Source organism: Drosophila tropicalis, unplaced genomic scaffold, assembly GCF_018151085.1.
Source record: "Drosophila tropicalis isolate 14030-0801.00 unplaced genomic scaffold, ASM1815108v1 contig_443, whole genome shotgun sequence".
Lineage (NCBI taxonomy): Eukaryota > Metazoa > Arthropoda > Insecta > Diptera > Drosophilidae > Drosophila > Drosophila tropicalis.
The window spans coordinates 7,340,304-7,365,032 of NW_027172907.1; the positions used below are offsets into that span (position 1 = coordinate 7,340,304).

Consider the following 24,729-nt stretch of genomic DNA (forward strand, 5'->3'; position numbering starts at 1 on the left):
AAATGGATATCAATATATGAAAATATATATAAGTAGACATCACGCAAAATATTCCTTTCCTTTTTCACAACTTTATATTCATTGGCAAGAGCGCAGACACAGCTGATTTATGGCAATTCCAAAGGTGCAAAAAAAAAAGCATAAAGGAGAGGTTAACTTTGAGCTAACCAAATTTGATATCCTCTCCATAAAAATAAAATGTTGATGCGGAACTTTGACATCAATACATGCATCGATTCTCTTAAGTAGCAAATTTATCGCATAAGTCTAGAGGCAGTTCCTTGTCGTTATTTTCCTTCGGTTTCAAATCAATTGCAGTCGTTTGCAACAATTTTGCACATATTTTCATGCTTGTCAATTTGTTGTTTTTTTCGAATTTTCTTCTTTCCTTGGTTCTTGTGTGGTGCCAAGATGAAAGGTAGGTGGGTAAGTCGGTTATGAAGGTGTTTGTTTAATGAACTTTTGCACACTTTCTTGCAAGTCATTTCCCATTTATTGAAGACCTCCTGGCGTGGTTAATTTAATTTTGAGTTTTAAGCCTGTTTTTCAGCTCAATTCAAGTCAATTAAACGAACTGCAGGCAGAAAGTAGATCCTGAACCATGGCAGAAATTCTTTTTGCTGTTTTAAGCGAGGAGGCGTATCAGATGGATAATTGGCCAGGTTTACGCCCTGTGGCGACCAACTCGTCAACTTACCAAGAGATGCAAGTGACTGCCTGGTGTGAGTGTGTGTGTGTAGGTAATGAATGGAGGATACCTTTAATTTCATTTCATTTTCAATTGCCAGTTGGCAATTTCTGCTGCATTGCAGCTGACATGTTGGCAAATGAAAAGCCAAGCACCCAACACGCATGCAGACAGCGAGAGGTGAAAAGTGGAACGACGAAGAGAAAATGAAAATAGGAAAATACAGAAAGAAAGACAGAGAGAGAGAGAGAGAGAGAGGAAAATATAAACCAAATCAAATGTACATTTTTCAAATTCATTGAATTTTCAGCGCATTTACAATGCACCATCATTGACTTTCTCTCTCTTTCTTTCTCTCTGTTTCACGTTTATTTTAGCTAGCTCTATCTCTGTCTATCTACCATTTACCTTATACATACATACATACATATGTATGTATGTATTTATGTTATATCATTTCAGACTTTTTTTCTGTTTTCACCCTTTTCAAACAGAAAAGGATCATATTAGCTTTTTGAAACAAAAGGTTAAGTACTTATTATTAATTAACCTTTTGTTCTTGTGCGGTGTGGTTAAGTACTTATTATCAATTAGTTTATAGTTTGCATATTCCTCTTCAGTAAGAGATACCAAGTATTTTAAGTGAGTACTAGTTTTCTAGCCAAGTTAAGTCGGTTCAACTATACAGGACAACAATGAAGAATTGTTTTAAATAAAACGTGATAAAGTTATCAGTTTCTTTTACTTTGAAAATAAATATATTAAGTTTGCAAAAGTAAGGGCATTGAAACTTTGGCATATCCGAATTGGGATTGCTTCTTGTCTCTTTTTTTTTTTTTTGCTTAACTTTTATCATTTTGTAAATATATTTTTTGGTTTGCAACTGATGTTGCTGCTGTTGCAGTTGCACTTGCAACGGCAACTGAAAAAATCTGCAATGTTGGCAAATTTAATTGAAAATGGGAATGAAGTGAATTGGAGCTTCACAAGATTATTTTGTCAATAATAAAAACAAAAAAAAAAACACAGACACACACAAAATTTAACGCAGAGGAGAGAAACATAAATTGAATTTATGAATTGAATTTCATTATGTACTATGAAAAATTTCGAAAAATTGATTCCCGGCTAATTGGAAAGTTTATGAAATAAACTACAAAACAAAAAAGATGAAGGAGAAAAACAAAGTTAATCAAACAGGACAGAAAACAGCGAGAAGATATATATTCGAATTCTGCGACCTGATGATGATAAAGATAAAGGCCATTAGAAAATATCTGAGGGGGGCGCCAAGACCACTTCGACAAATATGCAAATATTTGGACAACACACACACACACACACACACCGAAAGGAGAGGATAGGAAATAACAAAAAAATGCGAAAAGAAATATCTAAACAATTTTTTCTTTCGGTTTTTTCTCTTCTTTTCGTTGATGGCCATTAAATGTAAATTATAAAAATGCAAAAATAATAATGGTTAGGCCCATTAGCCATTGCGGCCAGGCTGGATTTTAGGTCGACTCCGGTTTGGTTTGTGTGTCTGGCGACATATTTTCTGGCCGCTCAATTTAGCTTTTAATGCCGTTTCCGCCAAGTTAAATAAAAATTCAATTACTCACACACACACCCGCACACCCGCACACGCACACATACAGACAAAGTGACATAAATGCGTTGAAAATTGAAATAATTTTATTATAAGGCATGTGCATGTAAAAAAAAATTAATCGCATAGAAAACCGCCATGCGAGTTAATTTCATTCCAATAATGATCAACGACACCTAAAACACATTTAACGGCAGCTACTAACTTTGCCGTACACAGGACACGGCATAGAGCAAATGGAAATAGTCATTTTCATGCATTTGAACCACTTCACATTCTCGCAGTCCTCTTGAGACAACTTGAAAACATGCATCAATGGCAAGCCAAAAAGGACATCATTTGTTGCCAGTAAATTATGGGACAAAGCCCTGTGCCATTTCGAATTTTTTTATTTTTTCTTTTCGCTGAGAATTAATTCGGCGTATGCTTCTTAAACATTATAAAAATTATAGACAAAAAATTGGCATCTGGCATGTTAAAGGTTCAGTTGTTTGAAGTAGGTATAATTTTTCTTGACATGAGATTAAAGTTTTGCATTTTGGCTGTTAGAGAGCCTTGAAAACATCTCCAATTGGCATCATACCCAACGACAATCACACAACAATCAGAGGACTTACCTGCATGGAGCGACGACTTGATCCACTATTGGAACGCGATAGCATGGGTGGCCTACGTTTAGTTGCTCCGCGGCCAGCCAATAGATTATTAAGCAGCGATGGCGATCTGGCACAGATGAAGGCATGGAATGAGGAGACCGTAAAGACGCCAAGTTTATTCAATGTGTTCTTTGTCGGTCGCGACACATGTGTGAGTAGAGACTGCAAGAAAGAAAAAAGAATACAAAAGATATGGTAAGTAAAGATTGAATACCATTTGCCAGTTTTGTCCAGTTTTAGCTTAACTAATTCTCATCCGTCTTATCAGTGTGGTAAGGGAAGTACACTGTGCGGATGAGATTATCCCTTTTTATCTTTGGGTGTATGTAAATAACCTCAGGCAGGCCATGAGTTACATGTTTATGTCTATGAATGATTCCCTTCCCCATTCACTTCTCCTCTTTTCCGCCTCTCATCTGTCTATCTCTCTCTCTCTCTCTCTCTAGCTTTCTCCACCTGTTTGGTTGACTGAAGTTGTTTGAGTTTTGTGGGTTTATTAATAATAAATGACGTTGGCCTTTTTATGCCTTCCGTTTTTCTCTGTTTTCGTTTTGCTTTCAGTTGCATAAACTGAAATGCACCCCACCCCCACTTTGTCCCCGCCCTCCTGAGCGTTGACTCACCCTATTTTTCTGTTGGCCAGTGCCGCACGCCCACACACACACACACACACCAACACAACCCTTTTTTCCTAGTTTCTGTAAATCTTTTTAAATGCCAGGGCAAAGTTCGAGTTCGCAGTTCGAGTTCGGAGTTCAGAGCTCACTTTAAGCTCATTTAAGATGCTTAAAATTGTTTTATAGGGGATTAATTGTGCATGTTTGGGTTTTTGATTTTGTAAATGGCTTTGAGTTGAGAAGCAAGCAGGATAATAATAGAATTGTGGTATGGGAACATGATGCTTCCATCCATGGATCGGTGCGGGCGTCGTTGATGATTTTGAATTGAATTTCGCGCCATTGTTGTGTAGTTAGACATAATTATGTACTTAGGCGGAGACAGAGCCAGGGATTGGAGTCGAGGGGGTAAGACAAGGGCGATAAGAAAACTTTACACTTTACCTCCTTATATGGATGTAGAATAGGTGTGGTAAGGTGAGATGGTGTTGGGGTGGGTGGATGTGGTTATTGTGATTTTGGCGCGGATTTGCTATTGAGGTGTGTGTTAATCTTCTCTCGAATGTTTTTCAAGTCTGTTTTTGATGTTTCACAAAATGTAGGGGGATGCCATGAAAGTGGGTGGCTATTGGGGGCGATTGGGGGCGATTATTGGTCCAAAGGCCATGGATTTTAGAGGGAGCTTTTTGTGAGTGAGTGAAAGGCTTATGAAAGGTGTTGTCTGTTATGGCTCTTAATAAGATTGCATGAAATTGTGGTTACGATGAATACAAATCTCTTCTTTGTTTTAGTTTTACAGTATTATCAATACACACACACACACACACACACACACAAATTGCATAAAGGACTAAACACTTTTGATCTATTAAATTGCTTAAATTCTTGTCCTAATTTCAATCATTTATTTAGTGGTAAATTTGCCTATATTATAGATAAGTATGCCTGAGAATAAACTACATATTTAGTGAAGAGTCATTTGTTCAGATTTTGATGGCGGGGCGAGACGTCTCCCAGGAAGTTGGCAATATATGTATGTACATATATATTTAAGACAAATAACTTATTTAACCTTGACTTGTGGACTGACTACTCTCGGGGTTCTGTAGTATCTGTGCACTTTACTCTAATCACAGCACTCTATCATTCCATTAAGTGTCTGCCACTAAATAAATTCCACAACGCCCACATGACACCACATTACAAACACCACCCAACCTTACTCTGGGTGTGTGTGTGTGTGTTTGTAGGGGTTGTTGAACAAACAAATTACTTGCCATCAAACTGTAGCCATAACTCACCTTGGGATTGGGCAATTCGCCGCTTTGCAGCGATGCCATATAGCAACGCAATCGAAATTGCTCACAATGCAAACGCTCCAAATTCTCTTCCCATTGTAAAATCTGTGTTTGAATCTGATGCCGTGTCTCCTGATCGGTGACAACTGATTGCTGCAACTCGGCCATGTGCTTGAGTTTGTGATCCTGTAACGAGAGTAAAAAAGCAACAAAAAAACAGAGTTAGACAAGATATATGAGAGAAATACACACGTACGTGAGGTTGGTAATGGAAATATGTTGGGATAGGGGGCGGAAAGAAAGGAGAGCAAGCCAAGTATTTCTGTTGGGTTATGAAAGCATTTCGGTGTGGAGGCATCATTAGCATTTCATGGCACTGCAGTTGCCATTTGACGAAAATACATAAATCACGCGTCATATCCACACACTCACACACATGCTGAGAGATACACACACACACACATGTACAATTCAAATATCTCTACCTCTCCCTGGTTTCCAGCGTCTGTTGCTGATACTGAAGTGCGTTGGCAATGCACCAAAAACTCTTTCACTAGATGCATATACATGGCCCTGTTTTCATTACAAATAACGTTTGACTTCCGCCGCAACGTCGATCCCCCTTTCTTTCTCTATCTGCACACTACCTAGCACTATGGTCTTTTAGATGGTGAGAGAAAGAGAGAAAAAGAGTTTCAGCAATCCTCAATCCCACTTTCACGTGCGTTTTATTCTATGCTTGCATAGATTTCATGGTGCACGTGATTGTTTCATTTTTGGTTGCTAGAATTTCCACCTCCAATTCTCCTTGTACCCGCTCGTATGTCCCCGCATGGCCTGAGTTTTGCTATGGCTGCTTTTTGGCTGTCAGTAAGCTGACAATTATTTGCAGATGCAGTTCCACGTTGCAGTAGGCACCAGGCAGCAGGTAGGTTGCCACCGCTTGCAGTTGTAGTTGTTGCACCAGGCACAACCTGAATAGGCACTTTCGATGTTCGACATTTTAATGAATGTGTACACATAAACATGCTGATGGCTCCTTCTCCTTCTTTCCCCACATACTTCTCGCACACACAGGTTGGTGGGTTGGTGGGATGGCTGGTTGGTAGTTGGGCGGGTGAGTATGAATATAAACGAGGGGCCAGTAGCACCAGTTGAAGCACGTGTATAGTCCATGGGATTACTGTACATATATTGTATGCTCACTACCTCTGCACCTCTCCCTTCACTGCGTGTGTGTGCCATTTGTAATGTTTGTTTTACGTGTAATAAATTCATATTTTGTTTGCCACATTTTATTTACCAGATTTCATATACATGCACGCATTGTGTATGCGATTTATACCTGATAATACCAAAATCAATAAGAGGAAATGTAAATTCATATTTCACAGCAACTAAATATTCCATAAATTTCTGAATGAACTTCAAAGTTGGGTTGCATGTTCGATAAAATGAATCGGAATATGGAAGGGCAAGTTTAACAATTTCTTAAAATTTCAGATAACACACAAAAGGAAAGACTAAAGTAAAATGTTCTCAAATCCGTGTTCAGATATTGCATTGGCCCCTTGTTGATTAATTTCATGCTTAGTAGATAACTAAAATTATAGTTGTTAGATGCTTGTAAGCAAAGCTTGTTCAAAGAATGAATTTTCTCATCTGAAAGTAAAGTCAGTTTCACCTACTTTCACCGCCTCTTTGCATAATTGATGAAAGGAAAAGATCCGATTTGAAAACTCCTTACTGAATTGTTGCCTTTTGTTCTCTCTAACAAGCTCAATACTCCAAATCCTATTTGAAAGGACTGCACCACACATCTTACATTCACCCTCATGTTTGCTCTCTCCTTAGCCTATCAAGGAGGAGGTAATTAATAAACCAAAGTCCCATTATGAGCTCAGCCTAGTTACGATGAGAGAGAAGACGGAAGGATGTGGTAGCATAGGAAGAGGTGCCCCGCCATCTCTTTTCTGGCCACTTGAGGAAAGCTGCTTAAATGACAAACAGCCAAACAAACACCCAAGCACACACACACACACAAAGGGACTGAGAAAGGGGGAAACAAGGAGCAAAGATAGATAGATGGAAAATGGGGAGAAAATTATTTACGACAGCAACAGTTTGCTGCTTGTTGGAAAATAATATGACCAAACATAAATAACTAAATAGTTGTTAGGGTTCTCAACTCTACTCCACTTCACTCCATTCTGTAGTCTCTGTCCCTGTTCCTATCCCTGTCCTGCCCTGCCCTGCCCTGCCCTATGTGTGTGCACTTCAAGGGTTAATGTAAATGTTAATGGCCATGTAATTGTCATGGAGCAATTGCAGTAAGTAAATCACGCTCAATAACCTGTTTTTACCATACATTCTATATCCCATTTACTATATAAATAAACACGATATGTGTTTTGTTTCTGTTTTTTTCCCCTCGGTTTTTAGTTGCTTTTATTTGGAGTGGAGTGGAAATGTCTTTGTGGCATGGCAGGCAAACATTTGACAGGCATTCACTGGCTACATCCACTCGTTTTTGTTGCGCTTGCTCTCTATATCTCTCTCTCTCTCTCTCTCGCTCCAATTGAGCCTCTGTGGTTGGAGCTTGTTTTGACACATGTCACACGCTAAGTGACAGGACAGCTAGCTAGCTGCTGCTCCTCCTGGTGGTGGTCGGGTTCTTCTTACACTCGCCATGACTCTCCGTGGCCTCTCGCTATCCGCAGTAAGTTGCTGCAAAGCCAACCATCTCAATTCCCACTTAAAGTGAATTTTATTATTGCTACGGGAGGAGCAGCCGTAGCCGCAGCGCCAGCATCAGGACCAGGACCAGGACCACGACTTGGGAGTAGCAGCAGCAGTGGCAGCAGCACTTCGCCTTGATGATGGGTTTTTGCGGTTTGCCTATTTAGTTGTCCTGTTGTGTCTAGTCCTGCCCCTGTTACTGCTACTGCTATTGCTCCTGCTACTCCTCATTGTGGTCATGTTTCTGTGTGTTGTCTGTCTGTCTGTCTGTCTGTTGCGTTTTCATTAAGCGCCGGCACTCGTCGGCAAAAGGTTCCCCATGCGCACATTTTTCCCAAGAAGGAGCGAAGAGCAGGAGCAGGAGCAGAAACAGAAGCGGGAGCTGTAGCTGTATGTAGTTGTAGTAAGGGCAAAGGATGCCCCATTGCCATTGCGTTTGTCGTTTCCGCTTCCGCTTGGAGAGTTTGTGTAGAGTTCATGGCTCTTATACAATATTCGTTCGTTCATTCTATTTCTATATATTTTTTTTTTGTGTTATTGTTGTTGTTTTTCCCTCTGTGTTTTAGTTGTTGCTGTTGTGATATATGTGTTTACTCGGGAGTACAATTAAAAAACAAAACCAAATACATTTTGTCCATTGTTGTCATCGTTCCCAGCCATCGTCATCATCATTGTCATCATCATCGCCAACATCATCATAGTTGTTGGCGTTGTATTCGTCGTCGGTTTGGTCGCTTGACAAGCCAAAGATGCCGCAAATGGCAAAGAACCACAGCAACAGCAATGGCAACAGCAACAATCAGAATAATAATAATAACAATAACAATGAGAATGAGAATGACTGGGCATATGATAATAGTAGTAGTTGTAGTAGTAGTACTTCTTCCATTATATGTATGTATGTACCGCCTTAGACACACGCAAATTAAGTTTGCGGTCTATCAACACCAACAACAAGTGCAAATTAATCAAAAGTTCTACTAACCAGAAGAAACAAAAGTCTAAAATCATTCGAATGTGTAGAACTTGGCCTTTGATACAGTTAATTTATGTCAATCAATTTGTTTTAATTCGATATCTGCATTTAATTAAGTCTGACGATTGTTGAAATTTCTTTAACAGGCATTTCTAATTGCTCAAAAAGAACTTTCAGGACTTCTGTTTGGGATTGAATTCAGTTGATACCTTCATTTCTGGCCAAATGGTAGCAACTGCTGGGCAGAAGAATGATGATAATATCTCATAAGTTTTTGGTCATTTAAAATTTGTTTTCAACAGAATGTCAATCATTTGCCACATAAATAGATCTTCAACAGAGAGGTAAATTATTTTTATATTATTTCGCTTAAGTATGGCAATCGTATAAAAAATGCTTTTCACATGCTGTGAGACTTTCATTTTGCAATATTTCAGAAGTTTTATTGCCTCTGTTTGGTTTTTTTTTTTTTTTTGCATTTTTGTATTTTTCGTTCTTTTTGTAACTTTTCGATAAATTAACACTCACAAGATATTTGAAATTTGCCTCAGACAAGCCCACAGCAATCGTAAACCACTTAAATGACTTTCTGACATGGCTTGTGCATTAAATTGGTCTGGATGCTGCTGCAACTGCTGCAGTTCCTTCGCTCCTCTATGGCCAGTTCAAAAAGTCAGAGAAAGATAAACAAGGCCTCGTCGACCCACAGTGTGTATAGGATATATACAAATATGTATATATGTGGATGTGTGACCACAGTAAAAATTGTCCACATTCATTTTGGGGTGCATAAATGCTGACCACAAAATGATGGCGCATTATATAACGTGTGAGTCAAGAGAGAAAGCGAGAGAGAAGCAAAGGGACAGGAGAATAGGCAATGGGCAGGGGATCTGGTTATATGAGTGAGGATGAGTGAGGCCTAAAACCAAAACCCGTAAACTGTGGCCACACGGACACACACCGAATCCCAGAGAGACCAAAAGCAAACGAGTTGCTGTTGACAATTGAATTGAATTTGGCACGAAGCGACCCCAGCACCAGCACCTCACCCACTCACTACCCGGATCCGTTGGCCCCCCCATGCACCCACAGAACCAGCTGACCATCCTCTGTAACTCTCCCTCTCTCAGTGTCGGGCAACAACAAGGCCTATGCCATAAAGCATATTTTGTGCCCACAGAAAACAAAACAAAAACCCAAAAAAAAAAAAGAAAAAAAAAATAAGCAGAGGTAGAGGAAAAGGAAGGAGGGCAAAGTGTTACCGGGTTTTTGGTCTCTGCCTCCGCCTTACACCATATGCCAGGGCCATTTCCTGTGCAACTTGGAAACCAAAAACAAAAAAAAAAAAAAAAAAACTAAAAAAGAACCAAAAACCAAAAGTTGCAAAAATATTCGCACGTTTGACCAAAAACAAAGCTTGACCAGAATCAGAGCCATAACCCAGAACTAGGACCAAGAGGAGGTCAACTCTTACACACACACATACAGCCGAACACATATGCATACTCGCACATACGCACAAGCTCATGTGTGTGTGTGACTGTTAGGGAAACTCTTTTGCTCATATTTCTTGCCATAAATTTTGTTTTCGGGTTAAGGCAAATGGGCGTTTGGCCACACCCATGCCCAGACCAAGCAAAATTTTTTGGTTTTTTTTGTTCACCCACGACAAGTGAATTTTATGGTAATTATAAACTTTATGGTTTCATTAAACAAAGCAAAACAGAATAGAGAAAAATTTATCAGAAAGTACTACATTTCAGGCGTTGGGAAGCTACGACATTTAGATACCCTTTATTGGTCACATATGCCACATCACATCTGTTCAATATCTTTTCGAAGTTTTGACTACTCTGCTTCTACATTTACATACCTACATATCTCTTTGCTCTCTCTATCTTTTTATCTCTACTTTAATTAATCTATCTATCTGACTAGCTGTCTATAGCTTTGCCTTTATTGCCTATATTCCCAAAAAGGTCTATGATTATAGGATAAAAAAAAGTTGAAGAAAAGAGAAGTAAAAATTAATCAAACAAAAAAAAAAAATTCACAAGAGTTTGGCTAACTGCAAAAAAAAAAAAAAAAAAATATATGAAAGAAAAGATATATATATGTACGTACCTATATAAAAGTGGAAATATATGTATATATAGAAACTAAACTTTTCGATGCATGTGCTATGGGTCAGCTGCAGGGAGGAAGAGGAAGATGATGATGGCTGGATGGGCTGACTGGTTGCTAGCGTTGTGAAGATGGACGGATCTAAGGCAGGAAGTTGGCTTCCATTGTTTCATCCCTGTAGTAGAGAGCTCGCTCTCACACTTGGTCTGTTTTAGTTAAAGTTTTTTGGATATCAACTCACTAATTAAGTTTAACTTAAAGTTAACTAAATATGCATTTCATTATATTGTGGGTTTTCGGCTTGGAGTTTGGTTTGCCAGCTGCTGATGCGGATGTTGCTGCGGCTGCTTGACGTGGTTTACTTATTTCTTCTTCTCCCTCTGGTTTCTCCCTACATTTTCTTTTTGTTTTCTCATGGAATTTCGTTACAGATACACACACAGACACACACACACACACACACACACCATATTTTACCTCTGTGCAAATGTGTACACATTGAGTGAGAAAATGTGTGTGTGGCAGTAGGAACGTAGCTGAGGTTGAATTTCAGGCTTAATTATTGTAAAATTAATTGTAAGTACGAGTATATGCTTGTACCACTTCGTATGGAGCCACAGTTCGGTCCCCTGGACTGAAGTTGCTGCTTCTGCAAGTCTCGGTCTCGAGTTGCAAGCATTGTTATGTGGGGCAAGAGATACTGATGTTGACGATGCAGATGTAACTAAAGCTCACAATATGAAACGACAGTTAAAGCGTGATTAATTACCACACCACAGATCAGATCATAGCGATTGCCTCCAGTGATGCATAGAAAAAGTTCAGTTGAGACTACAAAATCAATAGGGAATTCAATCCAGAAGCATTTAGTAGACCATTATATTGGCAACACGTATCAACATTACCACTAAATAGATCGCCTGGGCTAAGCAATTAAGACTTAGCACAAATAAACTTTCCGAAAGTATGCAATGAAATGCAAAATATGCCATTTCTTAACTTTAAGGCCATCTATTAGGATACTGCTAGAGTAGAGGATAACGTATTGAAGTGGAGCCTTTAGGCTGGTTGCACATGGACAGCCTAATATTGCAATTTGCATTAAATTGTTGTAAATGTTTTGTGTCATTTTTATTGTTTTCTTGCTAAAACAATTAAAAACTTGTTTAAATTGCATTAAATAAGTTGACAAATGATGCATTCATTTAATTAGAGCAATTAATTCAAATCGATGGCAATCAAAGAAACAACAACAAAGAGTAGGAGAAGAATATGTGAACCGCAGCAAAAAGTTTTTAAACCAAACAACGATTTAAACAACAAATAAAAACAACAAAAAGTATAAAAATAAATATATATACATCATGTAGTTTTATGTAGGTATATATATATGTATATGTACATATATGTATATAGAATGTGGAGTTGTTGGATAGAGATCTGGTTGATGAGAGGTTTAGAGCAGTTTGGGGGGGAACAGATGGAGATGGAATGGAGCTGCTATTGAGCTGAAATGACAGCAGCCATTGCAAATTGAAAGCAGCAGGCAAGTGAGCCTTGTTTAGATGGAGGAGGCTGATGCTGGGGCCGCCGCCGCCATGGCAATTGCACACGAAGCAGGTGGAGAATAGATGGGCGCTGGGTGATGGCTGATGGGTGAGGGCAGTGTGAGGTGGGTGCGGGTCGTAATTAGAGCGTAAAAACCAGAGCGTACGAAAAACCAAGCTACCTACCTACTACTATATATTTTTTTACGGCTCGCCATTGTGTGTGAGTTGCTGTGCGAGTGTGTGTGTGTGTGTGTGTGAGTGCTTTATGCGAAAAGAAAAATAGATAGCAGCAAAAACTAGAAAGGCTAAAGCAAACGAAGCGAAGTGACGACGACCCCTTACCATCTACATACATCTACAACCTCTCTTAGCAGCAACTCTCCCTTAGCCAACCATCCATCCATCCCCATTTTGCCACGCCCAGTGACACATATATGATTATTTCCGAAAGGTGACAGCTATAAAAAAGTGGAAGAAGCAGCAGCAGCAGCAGTAGGCAAACAGCAGCTCATACAATGTGGAAAGATAGAAAGAGGCAAAGACAAAACAACACTGTTGCTCTTTTCAGAAGACCCAAAGAAGAAACAAAAACACACACAAAGTAAGCAAAACGAAGGTGGAGAAGTGTGGTGGATGTCAATGGAGGCAGCCAGCCAGTGGATGGATGCCTAGCCACGCCCCACACATGGTCATAAAACCGTGAAGCTGCGTGTTGACTAAAAGGCGACACCTCCAAACCCACAAAAAGCGAGATATATCAACTTAAGCATCAAGCTTGCAGAAAATCATACAGACAGCAACAGGACAAAAGAAAGAAGGATAACAACAAATTCTGATATGCACCATAGGAAAATAAAAATGGAGTTTCGTTTTCATATTGTGCGATAATTGCAATGAATGGGCCAATTCACTGTGTTACCTTAGTTTGTTATTAATCAAATCAAATTGCCTTACTTTTGAGGTGGGATATCCTATAAGAGTTCATGCTAAAGTGCTCCTTTGAGTAAACGACGCACTATTTGATTTTCAAAGTCCTTAAGATGAAGATGACTTTCGTATCTTAGAGAACTAATCCTTCTTATAAATTCAATAGAGCTCATCTCCTTTTTTGGATTTAGCTTGATTAAGATATAAATACTTTCAATACTTTGCATTACAAACTTTATGATATTCTCAATGAATCCTTTTAATATGTCCCATATAAAGATAAGATTAAACTAAAGAAATTCAAGTCTATGTCAAGTTGTTTCTATTCACTTTCTTAGCTTTGTGGCATAAACTCAAGCAATTGTGGGTAAACTAATTGAATGAATGGTTGCCCTTACTATGACATTTCCACTTCCTTTTTTCACATTTTTCTAGCAAATTAATTACAAAAAAAAAAAAAAGAGGAAAAACCTTGGGAAATGCATTTAAACTGTGGCCAGGCTGGGAAAGATGGCCAAGTTGGGGTACTCCTTTAGCTCATTTAATTAATATTCATCTAACAAGTTTCTTTTACTATTATTTTTTGCTGCCGTCGTTGTTGTTGTTGTTGTTGTTGATGCAAAGCACCCACTTATGGCAATCTCGGACTTCCGCTCAATGCAAAAGTAAAGTAAACAAGGAATGCAACAACAACAACGACAAAAAAGGAAGTTGCAAGAAAAAAAAAAATAAAAGAAAAGACAAAACCAAAAAGGACACGAAGAAGAAAACACAGAGGCAGCAGCATTCAAGGAAGTAATTATGGTTTATCCAAAGGGACAGGAGCGAGAGTTGAAACTGGGAGATGCAGAACTGTGGGCGAGGAGTAGATCAAACTTCAACTCTTGCAGCAAATGAGAAAAAACTAAATTACAAAAAAAAAAAAGAATGAGAAAAAAAAAAACAAATAAAAGAAGAAAACTCAGGCCAAGGGAGTGCGCGCGGGAGAGAGAAAGAGAGAACGACACAGAGACAGAGACGAATGAATCAGGCCAACAGAAGTCCTTAGCCATGGCCAGAACAAACCGAGAGACAGACAGACATACAGACAACATAATTGTCTTTGGGAATGATATTCATGGAAGAGCCAAGAGCATTCAAAGTAGGAGTACGATTACTCGCGCAGGGGGCGCGGCAACTGAAAATGACATGATGGAAAATAAATAAACAAATAAAGTTTTTTTTTTTTTTTTTTTTTTGTGTTTTTGTTCGTATAATTTTTATATACGTTTTTTTTCTGTCTTCTGTTTTTGTATATTTGTGTGCTTCTTGCAACTGCAACCACTCAGCCTCAAGTTTATCCATGGCATTTATCGTGCGGCCTGGGAGCCAAGTGCAGTTTCTTGTTAGTTTCAGCTTCAGTTCAATTCTATTTGCTTGCCACCCATCTCCACTACTCCCTCTATACAACCCCATTTTAGCCAACCACGACTCCATTTCATTCTGTCACTCCATTCCTCTCTCTTTCTGTTTGTTTTTTTTCTTTTTCTATTTTTTTTTTTGCTAACTCTGAACTGCTGTTGGGTCGCGGCAATGTCTTCGCGTTTTGTTTTTGCAAAAGTTTTCTCTTCTTCCAATTTCTGTGCAAATAAATTGCAGTGCAACAAATTTTATGCCATCGCGAAATTGATGGGGAATTGATTTGAAAGCAAAAATACATAAATAGTTTGGGGCAACAAACAGAACAGAGCGGAGCAGAACAATAAGAGAGCCCAAGGAAGGAAAGAAAAGGAACAAAACCAAAATCGACAACATTTTCTCGAGCAGAGCATAAATCTTTGGGGACCAAACTCAAGTCTGAGTGAGTGAAAGAAATTGGCTTGAAATGTGAAATACGAAATGCGATTGTTGTGTTCAGAGCAACTTAAGAACTTGACTTTGCTTTTCCCTAGTCAGGCTAAGGGAGACTCCCTCTCTCTCTCTATGTCTCACTATATCGTCTTGTGTCAGAAATAGTATTTCATTTGTATTATTATTAAGTTTATGAATGATACCAGCAAAAGCAGCAATTTCAATTACAAATATATAAGAACATTTCTCTATAACTATTAGAACCCCATGGGGGTATTCCATTCAACTGTTTAACCAATATTATATTTTACTTTAAAATGTCATTTGCAAATATTTCACAATTTCTAGAAAATCAATAACTAAGTAATATTAATGTGTTTTTAAAAAAATATCAATAGATTTACTCTAACAATTCATTCAAAAAGTTGTCCAAGTTGTAGAGAAAAATTTGTTTATATTGTTAGTAGAAATTTTTAGTCAGAATACCCAGCCTTAGTGAAGTTTACATTTTAAGATGTTTTAGGAAACCAAATTTTCAAAAACAATCCATAAATTTGAATTGTGTCTAGGCATTAAATATTTAGAGATTTAAAGATTATTTTGTTTTTTGCTCTTGTTGCATAGTTTTTGGCTTTAGTTGGTGCAAATATATACAGCTTGAAGTTGAAGTTAATTTCAACCACTTTCTGCTTGCCGTTGTGCACACACAATTCGTTTACATATCTTGGCCACTTGTTTCTTCATTTTACCACCAGGACCAACGACGACGACGACCGAAACTAGTCACTCTCTCAACACTCTTAAGCAAAGCAGGCAAGCAATTTTCTACTCCAGTAGAAACCACAAGCCAAGAAGAAGAACTCAACTGGCAATGCAAAGGACCTCAAAGTGCAAAGCCAACTAGAATTTTCACATTCGTATTACATCCTGGCAGGATGCAGACACACACACACACACATATACACGCACGCACATTTGTAGGTACTTATAGTGTTCAAGTGTAGAAACATTTTCGTGGTATACACTTTGACCACAACGAATACTTTGGAAATTTTCAGATTTTAAAGGATGGTTTGGAAATTCTGTTTCACTTACCGATTCAATGGCCTTTTCCAAACGAAAGATCTCCTCCTGAAGTAGATGCAATGTGCCGGTTTTACCGCGATGACGTGCAAAGGCAGCAGCACAGGCGCTATGAATACTATTCACCCAATTCTCGAGCTCCACCTGCAGGCGAAAGAGAGTGAGGCAAATGTAGAAACATTGTAACAAATTGCAGACGTGGCTCCCCAAAGCCAAATGTCGAACTACTAGTCAGTCGCTCGTATTCATCGTCATCGTCATCGTCATCGCCAACGTCGTCGACGTCGTCCTTAACGTTGTCGTCGTTGTTGGTATCAGTTATGCAAATTTAATGACAAATCACTGAGGTAGCCAGGGCGAGTTGGCAAGCTGACAACCTGGCGTCGAGTATTAGGAGGAGGAGAAGGAGGAGGAGGCGGAGGAAGCAGAGATGAGCAGATGAGGACGTATGCCTTTGAGACATGTAACAGTTTAGGCACAAGGACTTTGCAGCTGCTGTTCAAGGCAATCTGCCAGTTGGCAGCCTCAATGCTGCCTCACCTCTTCCTCCTTCTCGCCTTCCTTTTTGCCACTCCCAAACGCCAACTCAAACCAACCTCAATCACACTTTAAGCCTTACGCTTACGATTTGCATTTAAGCCTTTTGCGGTGCTATGTTTATATGTATGATGTGTGTTTTTGTGTGTATGTGTGCGTGTCAAATGACACCTCGTCCTGTTCGTCGTCATCGTCGTCCTCGTCCATGTCCTCGTCATACATTTTGCAGTAAGGTCCGTTGTTGAAAGCCCGCGAGCGGTGAACTCAACACCAGCATCAAGCGGCAAGCGCCAAGCACATACGTACATCGTATCCTTGTGCAAACAAATTTTGTGATGTCTTTTCTATGGAATCATCCAAGCCAAGTCCAAGCCACGACTCACCAAGCCAAGACAAGTCAGACCAGGCCAGGCCAGGCCAGGCGAAGGCCAAGCTTTTATAGTTTCCTCTTTTTCGTCTTATGCTTGAAGGACTTCCCTTCATCATCTCTTCATTACAATTGTCTGTGTGTGTGTGTGTGTGTGTGTAAGTGCTTGGGTTTGTATGAGTTTAGTCCTGGCCTCAAGGTAACAAACGTCACAAACTATTCCCACCACCTATGAATATATCGCCTGCTCTTCTCTCTGTAGCCACAACCCCAATCTTAGTCGTACTTACCTGACAGGGCGCCTGGAAGAGATAGGCATCACCAAATGCCGTACTCAGGCAAAAGATATAGTCACGCTTTGGATGCTCGGGTATGGGCTGCATAATTGCACCGTCCACAATAATTAAATGCTTCGGTGCTGCCTCCACACTTCGTCCCTCGCGGGAATCGCATGGATAGAAGAGCAATGTGGTGCCCTTTAGGCATACCCAATAGCCTTTCCAGCCTCGTTTGCGTGCCAGTTCGATTTGATGCTTTTTGCGTAGTAACCATTTCTTTACCGATAGAAAACTGCCATGGAAAAATGAGTGGAATCAGAAAAAGAGAAAAACGAAATGAAATAGAATATCATTAAGATGAAGATGAAACGAGTGTAACCAAATGGGAATACTCACGTTATTATCATCTATTCTCTTATACTTATTTCTGTATTTTAAAATCTTTGATGTAAAAAAAACAATCTACCATCACATTCATCCTTAAAATCTCTGATCAACATTGCTTTAAGTTACTTGTATATGTATGAATAGCTTAAAATTTGGTTCATCTTTTTAGCTAATCGAGACTTAACTTAATCAATGCGCTCTAACTCTTCCCTTCTCTCCCACTCTTCTCTCACATAATGTCATAATGATAATGCTGTTGGCCCACCTTAATCACTGTAAATGATATTCCGCCATGGTGTTTGCCAGTTATTTATGATGACTTGTTGGACGTGAGTGAAAATCAGCACGGACTTGCCTGCCTCAGGGGGATTTTGCTTTCGACCGAGCTCAATTATCTATCTTCCCATCAAGCCAACCAAACCCTACCCTTCCCTACCCTTTCCTTTTCCCTATCTTACTACCACCACACCCCGCCCTTATGGCCATAACAACAAGCTGGCCAGATTACATCTTGGCAATAAATTTAAACCAACTCTGCTGCTGTTGTACAGAAGGAAAGAAAGAGACAACGTAGAGTGTGTACTCACCCAGCTTTACGTACAGCTCCAGTGCAATTGAAGGAGGATGCAGCTGTGCCAGTGGCCTTTGCTTTATATGGTGACGCCATGACACTTTCGCCATCATCTTCATCCGAAACGGCAGTTGTGAGGCTCATTCGATCATCATCAGAAATCTACAAAAAATAAGAAGAAAGAAAAATCAATAAAAATTGAATGGTTGGATGGTTGGATAGATGAATTGCTGGCTGGCTGGCTGGCTATGTCTGGATGGCAGGGGAAAGAAAATAATTGAAATAATTAAGTCATAATTAGCAGGCAGAAGCCATTTGAAACCAATAATGGTTGCTGGTGCCCTCCCTCTCAATCTCTGTCTCTCTCTCTCTTTCTCCCTGCCCTCCCTTTCTTTCCCTTTCTTGTTGTTGTTGTCGTCGTCCATGTTGTTCGGGATGTTGTTGTTGTCACTGGCCGACAGCAACATTTGTTACGTATGTCGTCGATAAAGCAATTTGTCTTCTCTTCTTCTTGTACTCTACTAGCCGTCGCCTGCATTTTTAGTTAAAGTTGCCAATGAGAACGAACGAAACGAATGGACGGGATGGACAGTTAGACGTACGGACGGACCGATAGACAGGCGGACTGAGATGCCTGGGTAGGAGTGAGAGATGATGGTGGCGATAGAGTAGAATGGACAACAATTGACAGACGAAGGAGACAGCAAAAAGGGAAAGGCAAACTGTTACTTGGCTATGTTATTTCATCAAGAAGCCGGCAACGTCCTGCTTCTGCTTCTGCTCCAGCCTCAGCTTGTCCTGTCCTGTCCTGCCCTGCCCTGCCTTGCCATACTCCTGCTGTCCTATCCTGCTGCTGTCCTGCCTTGGCTGTTACTTCCTTCCTTTTGCCCTCACAATTTTTGCTTTTGAAACAGGAAAAGAGACAAGATTGGGTGGAGAAGAAGCAAAAGCAGCAGCAGGAGCAGGAAAAGCAATGAAGGAGGGTTGCCCCACCACCCGATTGTGGGAGGTAGGAAGAAACTCGGGGGACTCCAGCCCCCATAGCTACGTGTCCCGCGTGGCAATAAAAATTGGTTTGCCCATTCATTCATTCATTTCATTCGTTTGGTTCGTTCCGTTCGTACGCCATTTTTATTTGAGTTCCCAAGGAAATCAATTTACAATGTGTTTATACGTTTCCATGTAACCTTCTCTTCCATCACCAATGCTCCCTGCTTCCTTGTCACCCGCCCTACCTTCTTGCCACTCGCTGTCCCACTTTGCTCTTCTGTCCCTTGGTCCCATTCATTTTGGCAAATTTTCAAACATTTCTTGCTCATATGCAGGTTTTACAAGTTATTTATTTGCTCTTGGCCCCAACGGGTGGGCGGACATATTCTTCCTCCTCCCATTCTACATCCCTCTGCTGTTTCTCTTGCCCACTCAATTTCGCGACGTCTTTTTGCCAGTCGTTTGGGGTCGATGTGTGTGTCGGTATGTGCGTCTGTGTGCTTAACCCACCAATCGACCAAGTTTAATCAAATTTTGTATTAATCGAAGGCATGCAAATAACCCCAACAAGGATGAAGCACAGCCTGAACTGTAGCATCTTTCCTCTCCTTGAAAAGCCAGGATCAAAGGCATTTTGCATCTTTCGCATTTCACATCTCTGTGGGTGTCACTTTAATATGGTTCGATTTTTGTTCTTCGATTTATATAGGTATATACATATATAATATATACATACATACATATAGATAAATTCTATATATGTACATATACATATATTTTTTTGCCAAGGAAATATTGAAAACTTCAAAAACACTCGGAGGAGCAACTTGCCTCCCTCACCCATTCTCGCTCTACACTCGTCTCTCACACTCTGTTGCTTTTCTGCTCTGACCAAATGAAATAGTTTCCGCTTGCTCAATGAAGTTTTCCATGAAATCATCAAGCCAAGCGGAAGCTGTCGAGCGGAACTGTTGAACTGTATGTTTCAGGCAGGATGGTGAAAATGTTTGAAATTGGTATAAGGTGACGAGTGTAGTGGCAGAGAGGAAAACGAGGATGGAAATGGACGATGGCGATGGCGATTGAAATGGGAATGAGTATTGAGGATTGAGTAGACAGAGAGTGAGAAAGAACGAGTGAGAGAAGTGTTGCATTTGATTTAAACTCAAAAGTGACCCAGAAATGTTTTTTTTTTTTTTTTTTTTTTTTTTGGTTCGGACCAATAGTGAACAAAATGAAGAAAAGATTCCCTCACAACCCTATTAAACAAGCAGGCAAAAAGAAATTGATGAGAAAACCAAATTTAGTCTCTTTAAAGAAAAAAATCAAATGGAAAAAGAATGTGAAAATTAGTTGCAAATGGTGTAGCATAAACTGCGAGGAAATGAGTTGATTAATGGATTGAGTTAATTCAAATGAATGAATCCAGTTGGAAGCGATTGGGTTACTAACAGCAGATAGCCTTATATAATAGAAATCTATGAATAGATTTACTTGGATATATGTAAATAGTTTAGAACCTCAGTAAAGGCAAAGAAAAAAGTTTAAATGTAAGTCATTGTTCCATAATCGGTTTAATCACCAACTAGTTATCAAGTCTTTAACTATAAAGGCTATAAGAGTCAGTCAAGTTGTTTTATTTAAATGTAAAGGTTATTTCTGTAAAAAAAATGGTGATTTATACAATTTGTATTAAGTTAATTACACCTTGTCGATGCGAAGAATAAGTTTTGCTTAAAAATGATTTAGGTTGAAATACATTGTTGGGGAACTTAATGCATTAGACCAATGTTTGTATAATAAATTTTCATTTTCATCTGAATGGGTAACTAAAAGTGGGCACAAAATGATGTGTAACCACTTAAGCGAATAAGTCATTCAAAAGGATTCACTCTTTGCATTTTGTGCTTAAGCGTTGGGTCATTGTACCTTCTACCAAGACAGAGAATGGACTGGACAAGGCCGGTTGGATTTCAGATTTTAATACAATTAACTTGATTTCATTTTTTTTTCTTTCTTTCCCTAGACTGAGGTATGCCTTAAGACCCTTTTAAGGAGAACCAAGAGGGAGCCGAACCATAGAATGGGATTTATGTACCTTTTTTTTTTTTTTTGGACAACAGATTACTGTGAATTTAGAATGTGTTTTGAATGACACACACACACAACAAACACTACACAATACACATCCCAATGGGGGAGTCCGAAAAGCATAGATATAAAGAGAGAGATTGGCTTGTGAGCAGTCGAGGCTGGATAGGAGAAAGGTTTGCCAAATGATTCATGAATTTTTAATTGATGCCATCCAAGCAGATACAGAGAGCGGGAGAGAGAGAGTGGGAGACCTAGAGAGGTGAATAGTCTGTAAAGTGATTGTTGTTGTTGTTGTTGTTGTTAGTGAATTTCATCAGGCTGACAATGAGATTCGAAATGTTAGTCCACTGCTCCAAGCACATACACACATACATGGAGTGTGGAGTGGGGTCGTGGGCGAAGGAAGAATGGGTGAGTGCGGCACGCACGAATGCCTTCTCATCGTAAGCCTAAATGGGCAACCCAAAACACGCACACACAGAGCCCAAACAATCACACAAAAGATTAAATGCCTGGCAGAGAACTGCCTCCTCTCTTGTTGGCTCTTCTCTCTAGCTTTAACCGTCCTGTTCTGTTCTGTTCTGTTCAGTTCTGTTCGTTGTCCCTGATTACTTTGGGGCCTAATATGCCATATCTCAGCATCAGTGCAAAATCAAAATTCAATTTACGCCCCAGACACACACACACGCTCACACATACACATATGTGCCTCCTACATCTCCTGTTTCGCGCTACCAACAACCAAAACCAGGTGCTGACTGCGATTTCTAATCAAGAATTGATTGTGATCCCTCGATGCGGCTGTCGTTCACGTTTCATCCATATAATTATCAATGACTTTTGAATGTCAAATGTGAGTAAATGTCATTGGCACTGCCATTGGCACCCCATCTACAATATACACATCCCTCCATCCACATCTTAGATGAAGGGGAGCTACCAAGTAGGTGAACTGATGTGTAGGAGGTAGTCGTAGGGTGTATGTCTGGCTGAAATCTTTTCATTTTTCTTCTGTTGCTGTCAAAAAAAAGCAAAAAAAAAAAAAAAACACGAGAAAAAAAATTACAATATTCCTACATATGTTTGTAGATTGGATAGGGATTGGGGCTGGGGATGCGATTGGCATTGGGCTTGAATGCTAGGCAGGCAGCCAGGCAGATGAGTAAGTAAACGACCTGTAACCTTGTCTGGCACGTGAGCCATTAAAAGAAGTAGACAAAACGTTGATTAAATATTTCTAGGCTAACTTAATTGGGTATAAAAGCGAGGCAATGACAATGTAACAGAATGGGGAGTAGGAAGAGATCAATCAAAATTAACTAGGAAAATGTTTAGTCACTCAAACTTTGTCAAAGTTAAAGGATGGTAAAATGTTATTCCTTCAATAATAAAGACTATCTATCGAGTTGAAATGAATTTGGAGTCTATTACAGTTGAGATATTCTCAGACTTTTGCGATAATTTGTTTATCCGAATTATCTTTAGATTGACATTAATAAATTCTTCATACCAGTTAAAAAGGACAGCTGAGTTTGAATAGAACACGAAGAGTTTGATTAGATAAATTGTATCATATTGTATCATAATCTAAGCTATCTGGATCATGATATAACAATTTTCACATATGTATAGTCAAGTATTTGGTAGCATTGTGGCGTAAAATTGACGAAAGAAGTCGTTCATTCAGACATGAGATTATCTTTGAAAGGTTAGTTTTTGTCTCATTAATCACTGAACTGGCAAATGCAATGGATTGGGAATTGGGAATGTGCGTTACATTTCTCAAGCGAAAAGAAATTGACACGGTTTCTTGTGTTTTTCTTTTATATTTTTTTTTTTGCCACCCATTCCATCTATTTTTGTTCCTTTTTTTTGCTTTTTGTATGTCTCTTTTTGCGTCATGTACTTTGAACTTTTTTTTTTTTTTTGCTCCTTTTTTTTTTTTATTATTGCAGGAAATGAGTGAAAATTGTCTGACAACAGAGTGTCGTGTAAGTACTTACTTTACCTACTTTTCCTCTACTCACTTTGGCACTTGCCATCATAGTCTCTCTTTCTATTTGTATCTCTGTGTGCGTCTCAGTGTCTGTGTCTGTATCTGTGTGTGTGTGTGTGTGTGTGTGTGTGTGTGTGTATTTGGTGTCTGTCTTTGGGTCTATGTGTCTGGCCTGTCTTTTTGACTTAAGTGTATTGTCGCAACAAATTCATTTTGGTTGCCTAACAAAACGTTGATCAAAGCCAAAAACAGGAGGAGCCTTTTTCACGCTCGAACTGATGCTGCTGCTGCTACTTTAGTTGAATACTGCTACTTGCCACTGGCTGCTGCTTACTCCTTGCCATTGCCACAAAGAGGGCAATAAATTAAAGCATTAGCCGCCCCACCAAACGAAAAGCTCTTAACACACACACAAAGACAGACAGACAGACGGCATACAGAGAGAGAGAGAAAGAGAGGGAGAGAGAATAGATACTATGACATGGATAAAGGCGAAAGGCGCAAGGGGCGTGGCATTTTCATTTACTACTTGTATTTAGTTTCTCTCTTTTCTTCTGTACTATGTTCTTTTTTTCTTTTTTTGGCTGTAATGAATAGCATTGATTGGTATTCGCATGAATCAAATGTTTTCAAAGTGATAAAGGCTATTTGTATTCCAGCTAAATCCCTGAAATAGAAATTCTATGCGAATCTGAGTGACTGAGTGGGAAAGGGATTGGTGAGGGTAAGGAGAGTACGGGTGCTACTTGAACGTAACTATGTAAAATACTAAACACATACTTCAATCAATGCAATGCGTAGTAACTAAAGTAAAGGAAGAAAAAGGAAAAAAAAAAAAAAACACCATACAACATGGTCAAGATTTCAGCTCACTGATTGGCATTCAAATGAGATTTCATTCAGGGCGAAAGAGATGAAGATAAAGGACAAGAGAAAGGGGTGGACTGGGAGGTGGTAAGAGATATTCAAATGACTAAGCTTGAATGGCTGACTGAAGCTCGTTACGATAGCTGCATATTAATTAATAGTCTTGGATCAATGTTTATATGGGTAAAGATTTTGTCTTTAATTTGTGTCAATGTATGTGTGTGAGTTTGAAGGGAATTGGTATTAAAACGATTAAGTTAGATACTGAGACCAGGGCAGGATTATGGCAACGTTTACATTGCAACAGACATACAGTTAGACAGACAGACAGACAGACATCCTGTTTGATGGACATGGCCATATCAATCCGGCTTGTCATGTTGATTAATGACATCCCCTTCCCTATTGCCATAAACACGACACGATCTGGCCTTTAACACACATAAACACTTCTTAAAGGCTATTAGGGTAAATAAAAGTGTGTGCTAAACATGTTGGTATCCATCTTCTTAAGATAATGAATAACGTTTTGTACTTAAAGT

The 24,729-nt window shown here is 39.3% G+C and overlaps 1 protein-coding gene across 12 annotated transcripts in view; it reads right to left on the reverse strand.

Moving 5' to 3' along the window:
* The window catches only part of sif (still life), a 101,891-nt gene that overhangs the window by 37,249 nt on the left and 39,913 nt on the right, over positions 1-24,729 (reverse strand). For all 12 annotated transcript variants that reach the window (XM_068286599.1, XM_068286602.1, XM_068286601.1 and 9 more), the window contains 5 exons: positions 18,257-18,402; positions 17,295-17,574; positions 16,113-16,244; positions 4,872-5,054; positions 2,915-3,115 (listed from right to left, as the gene is read on the reverse strand). In XM_068286599.1, the coding sequence (XP_068142700.1) occupies positions 2,915-3,115; positions 4,872-5,054; positions 16,113-16,244; positions 17,295-17,574; positions 18,257-18,402 (942 nt within the window). The remainder of the gene's footprint in view (positions 1-2,914; positions 3,116-4,871; positions 5,055-16,112; positions 16,245-17,294; positions 17,575-18,256; positions 18,403-24,729) is intronic.